The sequence below is a fragment of the Grus americana genome, chromosome 7 (genome assembly GCF_028858705.1).
Source record: "Grus americana isolate bGruAme1 chromosome 7, bGruAme1.mat, whole genome shotgun sequence".
In the NCBI taxonomy this organism is placed as follows: domain Eukaryota; kingdom Metazoa; phylum Chordata; class Aves; order Gruiformes; family Gruidae; genus Grus; species Grus americana.
In genome coordinates, this window is record NC_072858.1 from 24,844,839 (window position 1) to 24,864,306 (window position 19,468).

A 19,468-nucleotide genomic window follows, 5' to 3' on the forward strand; every position below is an offset into this window, starting at 1 on the left:
TGTATTTAAAGCTAGAATTGTTTTTTGTGTGTGCACCTTTTTTACATTGATTGACAAAGAATTTTATAGCCCATTAGGGTGAGATACTTTTGCAATTCTTCACATTCAACTTTCGTTTTTACTATCCCAAATGAGTCTAAATGTATCACAAGAAGATGGCATGCAGTACACTGAAGAGCTCCTCTCAGAAATGGTGTATATATAGCCTGGAGATGCTACCCATAACAGGTAGACACAGTTAACATCAAGGCTGGACTTAGGCAGGGGGGTTTCAACAAGTGCATCTCTTAAACCACTTGATGCCTGTCTTGCTTGACTCTGGAGAGCAAAGTTGAATGAATTTACAGTAAGATGCCAATTCAGGTGCCATTAAATTCCAAATGGACACTCTTGTTCAGGAAAGAAAGTACCTTAATACACTTTTTTGGTTTTGTTTTTGTTTGTTTGTTTGTTTGTTTTGTTGTGTTGGGGTTGTTTTGAGAAATGAGGCCTTCCTTGTGATATTATTCTTCAATTAGAGCATCCACGTGGAATTAATTTATCATAAATTTCTGCTGCATCCTGTAGACACGGCTGTAATACTTTAAAACTGGTACTATTTCACTGGTGATCTGAGTGAGTTGTGAGGTGGTTTGTACGGAAAAAATTACATTGGCACAATATTACTCTGTTTACTCAAGCTACGAAGCAACAGAACTACCTACCAGAAATCCTGGGAAAACACAATTGTAGCAATTAAGCCTTCTGGCTACCAAGGCAGGCCCCTACTGTTCTGGGCCATCATGGAAGGAATGAGGATTCACCTTATTCATTCTGTGGCTACGTAGTCCTCAGAGCACGGGAGTCTGAGACTTGGGTCCCTGGCAGTTTTAAACTGATAGAAAAGTCAGAAATCACTGGCTCCTCCTAGGACACATGTTTCCATCCCCTACTTTTTCCCCTATACTGCCGGCACTTCTCTGCTGCATGGGGAACCAGTTCAGCAGTCTGCACAGAGAGGCAGAAACCTCCCCTGGTAAGGTATTGAGCTCTCTGAACCAGCTCGTTGCAGGGTCCAGATGAGCGCTAGTGCCAGCATGGGAGGAGAGAATACAGCATTGCAGTAGGAGACAAGGATGAGACTATAGTATCGGCAAACTATAGCGCCTGAAGTTGCTGTGGAGCCTCACTCTGTGGCATAAAACATGACGTTTTATTTTGAACTTCTATCTAGCAACAAAGACTGTCATTCCAAGTAGGAAGGAAAGTTGCTCCAGGATCAGCTGGTAATATTGTAGAATTATGTCTGCAAAGTAAAGAGCAAAGAATAAGGGGACAGAGACATGAATATACTATCAGAAGGGAAACGATCTCTTTGACATCTCACATGCTGAACAGCAATGATTTTATCATAGAACTATATTAAAAGAATGGGAAGACAGCAGAATCGATCATTCAGTACCTGGGAAGCACTGGAACTAATGACAGCCTTCCAAATTTAATTTGTGCTTTTCATGTGTACATGTATTTGATGCAACTTTGTCAAGGTTATCCCCTTTTTTCTGAAAATGACTATGCTGGTTTTGGCTGGGATAGAGTTAATTTTCTTCATAGTAGTGGGCTGTGGTTTGGATTTGTGCTGAAAACAGTGCTGATAACACAGGGATGTTTTTGTTACTGCTGAGCAGTGCTTACACCGAGCCAAGGCCTTTTCTGCTTCTCACACCACCCCACCAGTGAGTAGGCTGGGGGTGCACAAGGAGTTGGGAGGGGACACAGCCAGGACAGCTGACCCCAACTGACCAAAGGGATATTCCATACCATATGACATCACGCTCCATATATAACTGGGGAAGTTGACTGGGAGGCAGGATTGCTGCTTGGAAACAGATTGCCCATCAGGGTATTTTTTCCTCCACAGGTGTTGAGCAATTGCATTTGTGCATCATGTGGGTTTTTCTATATTATTATTTATTGTTGTTATTGTTGTTATTCTCTTCCTTTGTTGTCCTATTTAACTGTCTTTATCTCAACCCACAAGTTTGGGTTTTTTCCATTCTCCTCCCCATCCCACTGGGGAGGGAAGCGAGCGAATAGCTGCGTGGTGCTTAGTTACCGGCTGGGGTTAAACCACGACAGTGACACTTAACCCTCTCCATGTACACCAAACATGAAATTCTGGTGACTTTTAGTTTTTCAGCAACTGTTTTTTGCAGCTACAATGTTATGTCTATCTAAATATATCTTTCTGACTTTTTGACCAAACTGAAGAAAATCCAAAATTACAGTATTCTGTTTCGTATAAAATAATTATTCTATAAGGTTTTCATTAAATTTAGGCTTTAAGTTTAAAGTTCAGCATTGTCCTTTTCTATACATGCATTTTGTGTTGCTGCAATATTCAGTATTGGACGCTACCCATTTCTCCTTAAAAGCATATGGTTTAATGAGTTGAAATCTGAAGCCCATGCTTTAAAGGTTGACAGTGCGTAGGTTTCTCCCCTACCAACACTACGGTTCAAATCATGCTAACAGGGTGGCTATTTTATGGAATTAATCAGATAGTAATTTTTTTACCCTAATTTGGTGTGATTATTTTTTTCATTGTAAGAAATTAAAAGTATGGCTTGTTCAGCAGGTTTCATAATAGATCAATAATTTGTTGGCTTAACTTTCTTTTTTTTTTTTCCTCCCATGGAGATGTGGGAAGATCAATGTCTGTAGTGCCCCAGGTCATGATCAATACTTTTAATAAAACTTCTTTTTTTTTCTTTTTCTTTTTTTCACCTTTGTACCTTTGTACGGTTTTGCTTTTATTAATGAGCTTTTCCTTTAGTTTCAGACCATTAATGGTTTTCAGATAATGTCATACTGCCCAAGGTCAAGGCCAGTTTGAACTTATAACTCTACTTATCAGTGATTAAATCTATTGGATGGGCTTAGATGTGTTAGAAGATATAAGAGTTTGAAGTACTGCTTTCTAGAGGCTCAAAGTTAAAACAAAACAAAATCTCAACCTTTTGGGAGGATGACACATTAAGGGTTTTTTTTTTTTCATTTCCTTCTTAAATAATTATTGTCTTATTTATGGATCTCATATTGGTGTTAATATCACGAGTAACTACTGTGGCCTTGACTGCTCTTCAATTAAACATATTAAATGCTCCATATTGAATTTTATAATGGTATATCACTCATTTTGCAAAGACAGTTTAAAATAAGACAACATATCTTTTGTTCATTGCTGAAATTCTGAATGGGAGAGTAGCAGGTTATCAAAGTATGTGTTGTCAGCTGGAGTGCTTGCAGAGAATGTGATGTTATTGTCTCTGGGGCTCAAACCAGTGTCTTTTGAAATCAATGGAAAGATCTCATTAACTTCATTGGATATTGATTATGGCCATGGAGAACTTAAGAGATTCATGAATATTAATGGTTTATACTGATCCATGTGTCTTTTTATGTGTTGTACCTTGTCTGCAATCCCCGATTCAATTTTTGTAGTCTACCTAGAGGTTATACAAAAAGTGAACTTTATGTATGCTGCAAGATTTGATAACACATTTTACCTTAAGGTATCTTCTTTGTTGTCTGTTACAAGTGAGGTGCATAAAGAACTGGACCCTTTGACCACTGGCACCTAGGCAGAATATGTTCTGTGGAAGATCTTTTTTTCCATTATTTTGGCAGTTTTAGCCTTGTTCACTTCATAACAAATCATCACAGAGGAGTTTGAACAGCAGAATCTCTACTCAGAAGGTGCCCTACAGACTCTGATAGCCTATCATCTTTAATTTAGAGATTTTATTTCCCATCTTGTGATTACAGTTGAATGAACATTGTGGAAAAGTTTAAATTGTAGCTATCCATGTCATGCTTTTGCCATAAGTGATGGAACTTACATTTTCAAGCCTCTAATCTTCACCTGCTCAAATAGTCACTATAAAATAATTGCACAGAATGAAAGGAGAGTAAAATGTGGGCATGTATGGTGACCCTGGGTGAAAATTAACTGCAGGAACTGGCCCTTTGATTAGAAGTTTCTCTGCTGTAGCATCCAATTGCAGGCAATAGAAGTTGTGGGAAATAAGTAGCTGAATGGAAGACAAATCCTTAGCTCCAGGAGGGACAGAGCAGAGATCCTGGCTCTTGGAAAAAGTGGACAAAGGGGAGATTTAAATAGGTCCTGCTTCGCCTGACTTTGGGGATTTAGTATTCATTTTGTGTAAGACAACAAAACATCTACAGTTAACATTGCAGGGGAGAGGGACACGGAAGAGAGGTTAATTGGAGTTCTTGAAAATTATTAATTGTCTAAAAGTGGAATTGTTAGATTTTATGATCAGTTTGGCTCAGTGATTTCCACAGTAGGTTTTACAGATAAAGCAAAATGGAAATTGTTTAAGTGCCCTATCTGAAAAGTGGGCTGTGTACGTTACCCATATACCAGTGACCTGGCCTTGACATACCTGAGCATAATATAGAATATGAAGTGGCAGTTTATATCTAAACCTCTGGATACCACCAAAATAATGTTTATGTAGTTGATCCCATTTGAATGAAAGTAGGCTCCGGCTTATTTTCACCATAGCTGTTTTCTTTGTTATGAATAATAAAGTCAGTAAAGTAAACAGACCTGACTTAAAGTATATACAGACTGCAGATTTAGTGAATACAGTAAACATGAACTATTTTTATATCATTAGGTTTTGGCTATACCTACTGAATGATATAATACTAATGTTTGTTTAAAAAGAATACATAGAGTTGTCAGAAACCAGATTTAAAGTTTGGAAGGCTGCTTACGTTGGTTTTGTTTGCTGTAGACTGCTACCCTGTGCCCCCCACCGCCCTCCTAATCCATCCTGATTCCTCTGCCTGCCCCAGTGATTAGCAATCAAAACTAAACCAGAGAGGAGTCTATGGAACCAAATATTTATGTCCCTTGTAATCCGACACTGTGATACTGTACTGTGAACCTGAAAAGATGCCAGGCCACGCGTTGTGGCTAATAGCAATGGATCACATATGAAACTGCGGAACTCTAGTCCAAATTGTTGGCTTTATAAATTTGATAATAAGTACATTTCCTGATAGAATATAAAAGTGCAATAAACTATGCGTGCCCTCTCTTTTCTCCCCACCTGTCCTATTGCAGAATGCTGTTTGTACAGTATATTGTTGTTGCTGACAACTGAATAAGAATTTTTAGGAGCAGTTGGCTATGAAATGATGGCAAATTTAAAGGTTATGCAAATTGTGCCAGTACAGCCCAGCTTGTTTCAGACCTCTTTTCTCTATTATCATATCAATTGAGTCAGCTCATAGTAGACAAAGCAAGGTTATGGGAACCACCTAGAGCATCATGCACCATTAAACATCAATGCAGCATACATGAACATCTGCAACAACGATCTTATTAACAGAGGGTATAACGGAAGGCGATAAACAGCTTTCCTAGTCACTTAATTGTAAAAAATTTAATAACCTGATACTTGCATTATTTATCAACAGCAAGTTGGTCAAAAATGATGCAATTGTGGTGGATTAGGTTACAATATCTATTGCATACTGTAAATTACTACAAAAATATGAAAATCCCTTTGTGAGCAGTTAAACACTGTAGTTAGAGTGCTAAAAATGCAATTTTCTTTGAATCGCTTGTGCATCACGGCATATAAGTATCTGCTTTTTGCACTAACATTTTTATATTTGGCTAAAACCGAGTATAAAAAACCTAAAGATTGTTGGGTTTTTTTATTTATTTCCTGCTTAACTAGACAGCTTAAACATTTCAAAGATCAAGGCACAGTTGATTTGTTGTGAAAAGTAGAATACAGAAAACATAAAGTGCTGTTTGTGCAACCAAAACAGATGTTTGGGGGAACAAAGTAAAACATGTTAGATGTTCATAGTGGATATGTATTGTGTGTTGGTTTCTGCAGTAGTCACTACACTGGTCTAGAAGATGAGAACATGTGAAGCTGTGATCTCAAATGGCTTAGGGAAATGAATACAGAAATTAATATATGTCAGAAATTGATGATAAAGAGAAATGAGGTTTGGTTCTTCAAGGCCAAGCCAAACCGGTAGGGATCAGCAAGGCTTGGAGCACAGCCTTCGCTGGAGTCAGATAAATCGGTGGGGAGTGACAGCCCTCCCCTCTCCTTGGAGACTGGGAGCACTGGTGGATTCCCTGGTTTTGGTTAACAGGGAACTGGAGGCCTACTCATAAAAGGTTAGAGCTGCAGGAGGAAAACACCACTCTTCCGATTTCAGCCTGAACGTGCAAAATGTACAGGCATTTAAGAATAAATTCAGAAAAAGGAAATAAGAGACTCGATGAGCAAAACAATACAGGCTCAAAGGTCGAGTTTGACAAGTGCATTCAGCAGAAAAACCTGCTCCAGACGTTGGTCTGCTCCCAAGCAGCTTGCTTCCTTCCTGGCACCCTCGGCTCCCGCCTCTGCTGCCGCCGAGTAGCAATCGGATCAGATTTGTATTTATGTGGAAAAAGAATGAAGCCTTCTAAGTTTTTGTTGGCATAAAAACCCAAATTCCGCTAGGATCATTGTCTACAATCAGCCTCTGGGTCACCAGCAGACACCTCAGTCATTTCTGTAATCAGTAGGAATCAAGAGGCAACAGAGAAGGATGGGGGGACAGGGTGAATGAAGACAGTAAGCAGCAAAGAAAGCTTGGTACAAGTATAAATTTGGCAAGTTGAGAGTTACAGAAGTTAATTTTGTTTCCATAAAAAAAGGAAAGTTTATCTTCAAAAGTGTCAAATTGAAAGTCTTATTTATTTTTTTTTTTTTAATCTGGGTTTATTTCCTTTAGGAAAAGATGGCAAAAAAGCAGGCAGTATGTCTAAATAACCATTAAGTATATGTTTTATACTGAAATGGTTCTAAAAGGAACAAGTAACAAGCATTTTCCAATTTTTTTCCCACATTTTTAAGTTACAGTTCAAATGATCTCACTCTGTAGGCTAACCAGATTTTTTCCTGCATATCTATCTGTTTTTTAAAGCAATATCTGCTTCTTGCCTTTCTTCATAACTTTTCATAACTTAATTATATCAGTAGAGTGTCCACATTTTATTTATACATATGTATTTACTTGCTTACCAGCCTTGCTTTTCAGACTGGAAACTCTTCAGAGCAGAAACCCTTTTTTTTTCTTCTTCTTCTTCTAATACGTATCTTGGTGGTCACCTTGACAGTACGAGAATACGAATTAGTTTTAAAAGATCACAAGTTGAACTTGGCTATAAGTACCAACTAAAGTTTGATTAATTTTAAAATGTTTTATTGCTTCTAAAAAGAAGATTGATGTTTTGGTTTTTAGGTTGAAATAACTCAAAACTGAATGATTCAGCAATTTAATACTACAGAAATAAAACTTTAAAGAAAAGTAACTGAGAGTGACAGGTGATGGTAGGAGTTTGACAAGGTTCCGCAGAGATAGAGGCTGGAAATATTTAATTTGTCTGCTAGGTTAGTTATTTTGGTTTTGTCAAGCAGCCTGTTTATACAGCGTTGGGGTGTACTTGAAATGACAGTGCACGCACTGCAAAGCCTGTTGTGTTACCTTTGTGAGTGCCTATATGCTACTGCTGGGCTTTAAAGGGCTTCTTACACAAACATACGATTCAAGAGCTCTTGCTGGAAACTGTTTGTCAAAACTGCAATTGTAATAGCTGTATCCAAAAGAATTTAATTCACTATGTAGTCAATAATTCTATAAATTCAGGGTTGTATAATTTACATTACAGTGTATGTGACATTATTTTAAAAGGTAGTAGATTGACCATCCTGCTTACAGCAATGATTAGGTAATACTTTTAAACTGATTAAGTGATATTACAGAGATCATAGTTTGGGGTATTTAATCATCTAAGAAATTGTTTGCAACTAATGTAGGGGAGAAATAAACTACTCCATTTTGGGCCAAATTGTTTTTCTAGACTGGCATAACACTTAAAGAATTCCATTGAAAACACTGGAGTTGCTCTGTGTTTAACTGGCATTTTAAGAGCAGAATGTTTTCCCGTTGAGATTAGAACAAATTTCAGCCTCCACTGCAGTGACATCTTCTAATAGATTTAAAACCTGCAAAAGCCTGAGAAAATTCATTTAGCAAGCATGTTTCATTCTTCAAAAGTAAATAAGTAGTCTAGGGAGATCTTAATTAAAGGCAACACAGAATATAGAAATACAGCACGAGAAGAAAAAGATAATTATAAAAGTTCTTGAGCTGAGCTCTGAGTTAAAAGGATGAAAAATTAAAATTTCTACATGTAATTTGAATATTTCAAGGCAATGCTGTGGAATTTCTATGGTATATCTACCTCAGCAATGTCCAACTAGTATCAAATTAATTATTTTTTTAAAAGAAGAAATAGGTATATACATTAACTTATTTTTAGTAATGTTTCTAGGGAAGGCTGTCTCTTTCATTCCGATGGACTGATTTTATTTATGAAGCTAAATATAAATTCTCCCAGAAGAAAAAGCTCCTTCAGATCTGCTCTGTAGTGACCTAATGCTCACTCCTTCTCTTTTCAGTCTTACTGATGCTCAAGTAAAATAGAAGTGCCTTGGGCCCATTTCTGCCTCCACTGACGACCTATGCTTCTCAGATTATCATGTACCATAAACAAAGCTGTCATGTAACATGGCATTTATTTAAATGATGTGATTTCTGTGTTCACCTCTCTGAAACTGAGGTGTAGCTAAGAAAGCTTGCAAGTTTTGACAGGTGCGTTTGCCCCGCTACGGCAATATGCTTAACGTATAAAAAATGTGAGGCGTAATACAGTTTTTGTCCTGCTCGAAATCAAATTATAATGTGTTTTTCTTGTTTGTTTTTGTTTGGGTTTTTTGGGGTTTGGTTTTTTTTAGCCAATGCCCTGATAAGCTTTTGGGTAGGAATTGCTTTGACCTGATTATAAGTTGATATTTGTCAGAAAATTCTCCTGTAGGACAGTGTTTTGACGGTCCAGCTATGCAGTGGTTTAAGATACGTCTGTAGAATACCACGAAATGGAGTACAAATATACATGCATTCCTGCTAGTGTGGGGGTCAGCACAAACAGTAAGTGAGGTGCTCGGTCTGCTTTCTGAGCTGAGAGATGCTTCATTTTTGCACAGTCCTCATAGCCAAGTTTCAGAAGGTTGAAGAGCATGTGTGAGCTAGAACATATGTGTCAGTGTAACTTGGACGTATGTATGTGATGTATTCTTTACATTAGACATTGACATTCCAACCGTCATCATTTGTGTGTGTTTTCAATTCTTGAGCTACCTATTTACCGATAGAAAGAGATTTGTGTGTATTTCCCATTCTTGTATACAACTCAAAAAAGAATAGGTTTTTGAGGGGTTAGCTTGGGTTTTTTACATGGAAGAATCAAATAAGATATACGGTGACCAAACCAATACGTGTAGGATTTACAGTGCAGGAAGATATATTTATATTTGTTAATATCCAAGGCCAGATCTGGTTTCGTGTCACGCTATGCTTTCACTGGTGTGGCTAGGCTCACTGCAGTAGAGCATGCTCTCGACAGAGACTAGGATCATACCATTATTGTAACCCATCTCTTCTGTCTTCAGGACTGATTTTGATCTGAGCTCTTCATAGTAATTCCAAGACAGTCATTGTGTTGTATCAGTGAAACATCTGCAGAAGCTTTTCTTACTTTTGGTGCTTATGACTTCACACCTTTTGCCTTTCCTGAGTCCTCAACCCCCTTCCTGGTCCGGACAGAGATCACAGGAAAAGAATTCCACTCTGAACACTACCTTATGTCTTCAGCAGCCATGCTGAGTTAGAGGAGTGCGTTTTCTGGCAGTTCAGTGGACGCAGTTTCAGCTCCCTCTGAAATCTGTGCCTAGCGGGCAAATGGCAATACTCTTGTGTGCTCAGAAAGGCTTTTTCAACAGAGTTCATTGCCGTTCTAAACCTTAAACATTGTGACACATGCCAGAAAAATTCAGCGGCTTGTTCTTTAGGGCAGTTTTTCCATATATGTATGCGTGTATATATGTATTTTTAAAATGTTATATTAGCACCAAACTGAAGTAACACTAGTATTTTCTGTTGACCTCTTGCTTCCCCATCTTTTACATACAGTCATAGTGTTTTGTTTACTTGTGCAAACAAAGAATTATTTAATATGAGAAACAGAGCTTCAACTCATGGCACTGGCGGTGATGATATAGAAAATACTGATGTTTAAGTGGCTCTCCAACATCTTCCATAAACACATTTGGGCCTATAGAAGATATTCACGAGTCATTAGTTGATGCTGTTACATTTTTTACAATTGTTGTAACTAGATACAGAGTTCTGAGCCTGATCTCATGCTGGTATAAATCAAGAGTTATTTCAAAGGAGCAGTGTTGAATTAAGAGGAGTACAGACTGAATCAGGCATAGGTTCAGAGGATATATACTGGGTGCAAAAATAGTGTTTAATTTTACATCATGGCTAATAGTCAATGTATATGAGTGTACGAGTTCCTCTGTAGGAACCTTCTTTCCCCTATTAGCTCTAATCCTATAAATCACCCTTTAGTGAGATGCTATGAATATGACTTCTGAATAAAAACACTCTTGACTAGATAATGGGACAATGTGTATGTCTGAGGAGAGCTACAAAGGGAAGACAAGTCTCATTGAACATGTTTGGATTAACTTTACCCCCTAGGAGAGAGGGAAAATGGGGCCTGCACACTGTCATTTCCCCTACAGATATCTATAGGGCCATGAGTAGAGCCACAGAAGATTCAAAGTCTGTGGCATCATACTCCTTCTCTGTTTCTACTGAGGGAAACAGGGACAGTACTTTGCGTCCTGGCCAACACAGCTATATGGACTTAGTTTTGCTTAGCAAGCTGCAAAGAGAATTTTAGCCTGATTGCGCTACTTGGGTCTTTTATTATGGAAACAAATTAATATTTGTATTAATTGTATAATACCATAGACATAAATGCATTATAAATGACAACTACTCTATGATTTGTATGGGGTAACATTGTTTATTATAGCATTAAAGGCTTAACTTCTTCTACATCACTAGCTATAAAGTTTCCTTGGCTACATGTTGAATTCATTAGAATACAGCATCATTTGTTGCGTATTATTAAAATACTTTATTAGAAAGATCCCAAAGCATGTGGCTGACTTGCGTCTCACACTATTTAACTCCATTGACTTGCACAAATAAATTCCTTATTTTTCTGACAAGCCCCACATAGCTACAGCACTAGCCCAAACAATGCACAGAACTAGATGGAGAGAGGAGATGTTGGCATGCAAAACAAGGCAAACTTACCGTGCCCACAGAAAGTGCCAGGGGGCCTGGAGTGTTCATCCAGTACAGCTATCTGAAAGTCCCAGCCTGAAAATGCAGGATCTCATTCTGTTTGCTTAGAAATGACAGGTTGAATCAACACTGCTGGGTTTGAAATACAGCATCACTGGAAGTCTTAAGGATTTCTAACCGGGGGTTCAGTGCACAGTGCCCTGCCCCACGTTGCCTGATAACTTTGGACAGTGCTGTGCTGATACGGTGGGTGAATTGCGGTATCTATCTGATTTATGGTATCAAGTGTAGTATCTTTGTGTGAAGTACAGCAACAACAGCATTTTTTACTGTAGAAAAAACAGGGGAAAGTGCTGTTATACTAATGATTTTTTAAAGATGTATTAATGTGCTGATGAAGGTGCAGAGACTTAGAGCCTATAGGCTTCTGGGTTTTACCTTCTGGAGAGAGGCAAGAGCTCAGAATCATCCTGACTGCCACGGGCTTCTTCCAAATACTTTTTTCATTTACTTCTTACCTTGTAGCTGCCCAGAGACATTTACAGGTTTTGAGTTCAGGTTTCTATGTTCTGTCACGTTCTTCCTGTCTCTCTTTTTTTTTTTTTTTTCCTCTCCTTTCATTTTATCTGTTTTTGGCCCCTGATCTAAAGAAAATTAGAGAGGATGGAGGTGGGGAGGAGATGGGACACAATTCTGTTTCACAGTTGTTCCTTTTTTTACAAGTTAAAGCTCACAAAAGAAACATGAATGTGTCTCCATCTTGTAAGCATCTGTACTACCACTACCAGCCCACGGATCAAAAGATTATTTGAGGAAATAGCTAGACATTTTTGTGTATATTTTGGAGCTCCCTTCTTCCTTTTATTTTATTTTAATACAAAATTAAGGACACTCCAACATGTTGCCCATAAGAGTTCTGTTACAGGTAATTAAATGTAAGTTTACACATTTAATCTACTTTTAAGAGCAAGAGAGACTGGTAAATGACCCAGTTAAGGAAAGTACTCAGCCTAATTAGATGTAATGATTGCTTGCTGGTGTTTATTACTGTACTAAGAGTAGACGTGTAGTCTGTGATTCTAATTTGGTTTAAAGACAGACCTGTAGTATTTGCAGCTATCATCAGAGTTCGATTGTTTCATTTAACATCATGAAATAGGCTTGTGTTCATTTGGGAGCTTAAATGGATTAGAATGGAAGGAGCACCGTTTTTACAGTTAATATTGCTCTCCAGTTATTATCTCTCCAGACTGTTTTACCTACAAAAATATCTTAAGCTAGATATGCTGGTGCATATTTTTGCCTGAGGAAAATAAAGGTAGACTTCACATCTTTATGTACATAATGTGACAAATTAACAATAACTAAATTTACCAGTGAGTTGATTCCTTTTGATTTATCTGTGAATATTGTCTTCAGCCTATGAAATCACCACATTAATGTTTGATTTTATTTCTGTATCATTCTAAAACAGTTGAGTTCCTCACTAATGTAAAATCATCGAGAGCTGAATCAAGAGTCCCAACATTTTAGATTTCATTAATGCTTGTTACTAAAACTTCCCTAATTATAGACACCTTGTTGCAATTTGCACTCACAATTCTGGACTTCCAGGAAATAATATCCAAGTGGAATGTGTTGTATCCCAGGGTGTTTACCATAGAAGATATTTGTCATTTAAAAATAGAACACTGGATTTTATGCCCAGAGGAGCAGCACTTGGACTTCAAAACACTTATGTAATTATTCTTTATTTCATAAGCTCTCAGAATGATAAATGAAATCAGAACTGACTTTGAAAAACAAGGCCACTGATGACCAGTGCACTTAGCCAAGGTGTCTCTATGTTTGCTATGACGGATTTGGGAGTTTTATAACATAATAGATCACACACAAAAATGAAGTTAAAGCAACATTAAAGTCACAAAAGCAAGGATATTCAGAATGGAGACTTCTGTTTCATCTTAATTCACCTAGTCGTTACAAAAGACAGATCAGTAAGAGATGTTAGCATTTTTTTATGCTATTACACAGGCATAGCAAGGTAATTTAGTGGCCTCTCTAATTCTAACTGACTTCATTTATACTGAAGGAAAGAAAAAACCTGCCACCTCAGTATTATTTTGTTGTATCTTTCAATACGTATTATTGTTAACTGTGGTTTAGTAGACTCTACTAGGCTAGTAGAAGTTCTCCTAAGGTTAAAGGAAGATCATGTGCCTATTGGGTGTGTGCAGATGGCAATATCTTTATAATGTAGTATGTGTTCCAAAGCCATGCTGGCTTCTTCTGAAACTTCAGTGCTTCAAACTATGACATTATTGCTCCTTTTGAAAGTGTATAAAGTTATAGACAGAATGTATGAGCCAGGTAGAGATGGAAAACTGTGATCAGAAAAAAAAAAGATTGTTCTTGTACCAGCCGAATACCTTGATGTGTTTGGGGTTTTAGACCAATTCAGCTACTTATGTATACTGCAGAAAGAATAGTATAGGAGCTCATAGTGCAATACTCACCTGCAGGTACTAGATGGGGCTGGGGGAAGGAATCAAGACAAAGGGGGAAAAGAAAGGAGAAGGATGATGGTGAGAACTTTCATTTGTGATAGTTTGCTTGAATAGAGTCTTATTTGATGCCAAGCCCCATTTACATCATTTGAAACATAATGTCTGTGCATTATTCACTCTGTGTGCCCAAACACATACATTTGTATGCGTATGCAAGTGTCTACTGTGTATTTAACGTAGAACATCTGCGTGTGCCCAAGCACACTTGGGAAGGAAACAGGTTAGTTTATTACAATGTGTCTTCAACGGAGTTATCACTTTGTTCATTGTTTTAGCATTATGCAGAGCAAATCATATATACCTTCGTCTGAAATGGATGAATACGCTCTGCTCTTCTGGCAGAGTTTAATGTAAGACCTCTCTTTCTTGATTTCCAATTCAAATGAATCCTGTTAAAATTACTAAAAAACATTGCTCTTGAAGACTATCTTAAGAGCACAACACAGCATTGAAGCACGCTTCTAAATAGCTTTCTTAACAGGATAGAGAGTAGGATGCACTGAGAACTGACTGAAACCTGTTCTTTAATTGGAATATTCATCTTATGTTTTTCATTATCCTTCTTCCTTTGCCTCTCATGGATGGTTGTTGCTAATGCTCCCCTCCCCTCCCCTCCTGGTGGGCCAGCCAACAGTTCCCTCTGGAGGCAGCATCATTATATCTGCCTGGTTCACTTAGTAGCAGATGGTGAAGAGCAGTAGAGCTGATACACTGCATTTCACAGAAACCAGGATCCTTCTGGTACCTCTGCAGCATACACAGACTTGCCTGATTTGAGACTGTGAATTCTTTATATGCCTCCCAAACTAGGTTTCCTTGTTTGCTACTGCGTACGTCAGTGTAAGAGAGATTTTTATGATCTGCTCTGTTGCTGGACAGTGAAGAAACTACTTATCTCCAGCTTTCAGCTACTGGAGGATCTAGTTCCCATTTTATTTCTATTTTTACCAAAAATTAAAAGAAAACAGCTCTGATGGTTTTCATTTTCACTGGTTGACAGGCTTTTCTTCCTCCTCCCCTTTTTTTAATTCCTGCTGTCTGCCAAAGGACAATCTGTTTGCTCTGAGACAGTTTAATGCATACTGACTACCAGAGGCAGAACTTCCATTGGCTCTGTTACAGGGGTAATTTACACTTTAACAAGGTATTGTGACAAGGTGGTAATTATATTTTTATCACGTCATTATGACATTACCACCTGGAAAGCCATAGCTGATTAATTAGTGGCATATATTAAATTTATAACCCTAGAACTCTAAAGTTATCATACCTAAGTGGTGTAATTATGTTGAACTGTGGTGTGGCAGTGAATTGGAGGTGAAGATGCTGAGTATCCACCTATTGCAATAGGTTTAATGAGTGCCAGTAGAGGGCGGGGAGCTGCAGAGAAGAAAATAATTTTTTTAAAAAGAAATACTAAGGAAGAGGGTGAAGTCATTGAAATCTTGAAACCAAATCTAGTCAGATGGCAAATTGCAAGGCTTCTTACATATATGTGTTTCTTAAAAAGATGTAATTTGAGAACACTTTGATTTACACTAGTTCCTGCTTTTAATTTCACAGCTTTATTTTAGTTAGTTCACGTGCATTTTGGTTTTTGCAGTGCAGCAATTTCTGTTGAACTTTTGGAGGCTTGGACTGGCCATTCTGGAGGCTATATCACCTCTCTGCAACTAATAGGAAGCACTGGTTTTGGCAGGATGGATTTTTCTTAGTCTTGTCCACATGCCCAGGTGGTTTATGTTGTTCCTCCTGATTTACTTTTTTCCTCTTGCCCTTAATATTTGGAGATAAAGAAAAGAAATGAGGCTGGAAGTAATTAATGAAAATGTCCACAACAAATAGCTTGATCAAATGTGTTCCCATATCCCTGTGCAATAAATACAGACAGAATTATAAACTAAATCTATTTTTATCCAAATTGTCGTGTTAAAGGTCAGCTCCAGTTTTGAATTGTTTTGATTTTCACTGTTTGTTGTGCTTTTCAAAGTCATATTTGCAAGTAACTCATGGTTTATTCTCCCATTCCACTATAGAAAATGAAGTGACTACTTTCCCTGTGTTGGTGAGTGATCAGAGTGAAATTGTGGATACCAATGGAGCTGGAGATGCATTTGTTGGAGGTATTTCTTACTTTTCTCTTGTTTGGAGATTATCCTGTTATTCTCTTTGTATAAAATCTACCATTTTTTCATTCAACTGTCCTTCAGAATGAGCTTCATTCTTTCAGAGCTTTTCTCTGCTTCCTGAAGTTATATGATTTAATTAAGTTCTGATTTTTCAAAGGGAAAGTGTGTTCTATTACTTTAAAAATAATATGCCATTATGCTGTACTCTGGTCGTTTTCATGAGATTAATTGTATCTGTCAGACTGTTGCATAAACAAGCTGCATCAAGTACTATACAGTGTACAGAAATCCCTCCTGGCTTAAATGTTAACACATTGTTGTTCTTTAAAACAGGTTGTAGTGAATATTAAACAGTATGTTAATAAGTGAGCATAATATCTTCTGATCATGTCAATTTTGGTAGAACATCTGCTTCCAATACAATTATTTGGACATCAGAAAAGAACACAAAGGGTTAATTTGTTAAAACAAACCCAGAAAATATCTGGCATTGCTTAATATCCATTTGCAAACTTACTATTTTTTTTGGCACAAGCTCTAAGGAAAAAAGAGGATGTTATGTCTATGCCTGTTTTAAAAAATGATTCAATATAAGCCAAAACCCAATCTAATCCAAAAGTTCTGTCATTCATTGTAACCTTCATACATGTAGTTCTGTGATGCACTATTGCATCCTGAAGCCTCTAATATCCAGTACGTAGTAGCTGTAAGGAGCTCCATTAGTCACAAATTTACTGGAAACATTACCAAAGAGACTTTATAAATAGAATTGCAGGGCTCAGTCTTGTAGCTATGAAGGGAATAACAAGCAGCGTGTTACCAAATTAAAGCTTCAGAATTGTGTCCCACTTCAAGAAAGTATCCAAAATAAGCTTAATCTTAAGCATGTGAGTAATTCCATCCTTACTCAATACATCACTTAAACCAATGATACATTTTTCAGTATATGCTTAAATCTGGCTGAAAATAGGAATGTTATTACTCATTGCTTTGGTGCTTTCGTGAATCAAAAAGGACAGAAATAGAGGGAAACATGTTAGGTCATATTATTCATACACCTTTTAGTGCATGGTTGTCACTCTCTATTGTTCCTAAATCACAAACAAGACTAAATTTGAACCAGTAACAGTGACTGTAATATAAATAAGATCTTCTTCAAGGGCTTGTCCTTGTATACATGTGCTCTGTGTATCACCTGTACCAGTAAGCTGCTGTTCTTGTCGTGAAAAAGGGAAAAGGTCTTGCCTATTTTGTTTTCAGATCCTGAAAATAAAGTAATACTGGGTAGGGCCCAGGTGGGCAATATGGCAGACACAATCCAAGCTTTGCCTCAGCAGGAAGCAGCTTTTCATGTGTCTGACATGTTTATCTTGGGTTGTATTTATTCTCAGTTCTTCAGATTTTAGGCATTTTGAAATCAGGTTCTTTTTTTTTAATAATCCTACTTTTGATCTTTCCTAGTTTAGCTGCAGGAAGACTATTGCAGCTAAATAATCAGGCTTTAAGATCTTCCTGGTGTCTCATAACCCTTGCTCTTTAAATTATATCCTTTCCTTGGTACTGCCATAGCTGCTGTTTTTCTGTAGAAGGGCTAAAATGTTGACTTCGGTAATTATTCAGAACATCCTACACAGACAGGCTGATATAAGCCACATCAGACTCTATTCCAAGCTGCTACCTTCCAGCAGCAGTGTAAGGAGTTCAGACACAGCCTGTCAGGCTGGTCTTGCATCAGTTGTGAGATTCCTTTCTCCAAGTGTCAAACAGGGGATTTCAGTAGTTTGGGGGAAAATGATGTGGAAAATGCTAAACTCTATTGGAAAGGAGGGAAAGAAAATACATCTTCTAGAAGATCAACTCCCCTTTGTCATTCTAAGTCTGTTAAGATAACGTGTCTGGATACAGCAAGCTTTAGTGTATTTGGGGTAATCTTAGGAAAAGTCCTATGTTACTGTTCATGGACATATTTTCCTCCATTCGCCCACAAATAGCACTGGGGCATCAGATGCTTTTTGTATGGAGCACAAGTGCAGGGCAGTCCAGTGGTAGCGTGGCATTGTACTTGCTCGATACCAGAGAAGGAAAGGACCACAGCTGGGTTTTCCTCTGTAATAGAAGTTGGCTCAGCAGTCACAAATCTGTCTGAAATCTCATCCTGGTTAGACACTTGCTGGAGCATCGGTATGTGAGCTTAAGTTCTTGTTGCACCATATTTCTCTCTGCTATGACTCACAAAGCAACATGAGCTTTAGAATATCCATGGTTCTTCCATTAGCTTCCGAGATATCTTAGTTTTCCTCTGTCACTCCATAAATAATAAATTGGTGGTTTATTCTCCTCAGCGAACAGATTTTCCTGAGTTTAGTCCAGATGGGAGATTTGGGAGTCATAACAGTCTAGATACACAGCTGATTCTAGTCTTATATATTGTGGTCTCCTTCATGGAGTCATTTCATTTTCCTTCCCATATGTAGGAAATAGGATACTGGACTGGATAGGCTTTGATTTGGTCTGTGTTTCATTTGGGGGAAATGTCTGTATTTTATCTATATCACACTTTTCATGTGTTTTCAAAGTACATTTTTGCAACAGGAAAAGTTCTTTATTGTCTCCTTACCAGAAGGCCCTATGCAGTAATGTTGGTAATACTACTCAACATATGTATCTTTTCTTGATTCTAGCATTGAGCCAGATGCAATGTTATTGTCCTGACAGACTTTGTATAATGGAAGGGTTATATTCTGTTCAGTGTTTTTCTAGTTTTTTCTTTGATTGAGGTTTTTATCAAGTTGTTACTACCTAGGCAACAGTACATATAATATTTTCATTTTAGTGTCCTGGTTGTAAAATGTTTCAAAATTCATCCCTTAACTCAAAAATGCACTCAGTGTTATAATATACTCTCTGGGAAACATAGTTCCTTTATTCAAACAGCAGAGAACAAGAGTCCCATGGCAAAGCTTCTGATACTTCTCTGGGACTGGTATATTAACATGAGTGAACTGTGGTTTTGTTGGAGCAAATGTCTTGGCTGAGAGGGAAATGTGGGATATAATGAGAACTAACCCCATCAAGCAGGATCTATTTTACATTGGGAGGTCAGGTTTGTTAGACTCTCTCATATTTTGAAAGGTCTTTCACGGAGGCACCCTCTTCCGGAGGTATAGCTCACAGATTGTAAGGAAATTCCTTCTCGATAATTATGCCAACTTGGCAAATCACTCCTCGTGTGCTTCTCCATGTGAAAGTGGAAAATAAAAAATCTGTTGTTTGGGTTTTTTTCTGGAACCTATCTAACTACTGAAGGTCTTGAAACCTTAAAGTCGTGAAAAAGTTTGAAGACACAAAGTTTCTGGGTACTTGTAACTCTGTGAGTTGATTCATGAGTTCAGCATTTCTGAACATGAAGCCGCTGGCCTCCAAGGAGAACTAGCTCACTCCAACAGCTAGCAACAAGAA

At 37.7% G+C, this 19,468-nt stretch overlaps 1 protein-coding gene across 2 annotated transcripts in view; it reads left to right on the forward strand.

Moving 5' to 3' along the window:
- The window catches only part of ADK (adenosine kinase), a 294,428-nt gene that overhangs the window by 259,849 nt on the left and 15,111 nt on the right, over window positions 1-19,468 (forward strand). For both annotated transcript variants that reach the window (XM_054832283.1, XM_054832284.1), the window contains exon 10: window positions 15,917-16,003. In XM_054832283.1, coding sequence (XP_054688258.1) covers window positions 15,917-16,003 — 87 coding nt within the window. The remainder of the gene's footprint in view (window positions 1-15,916; window positions 16,004-19,468) is intronic.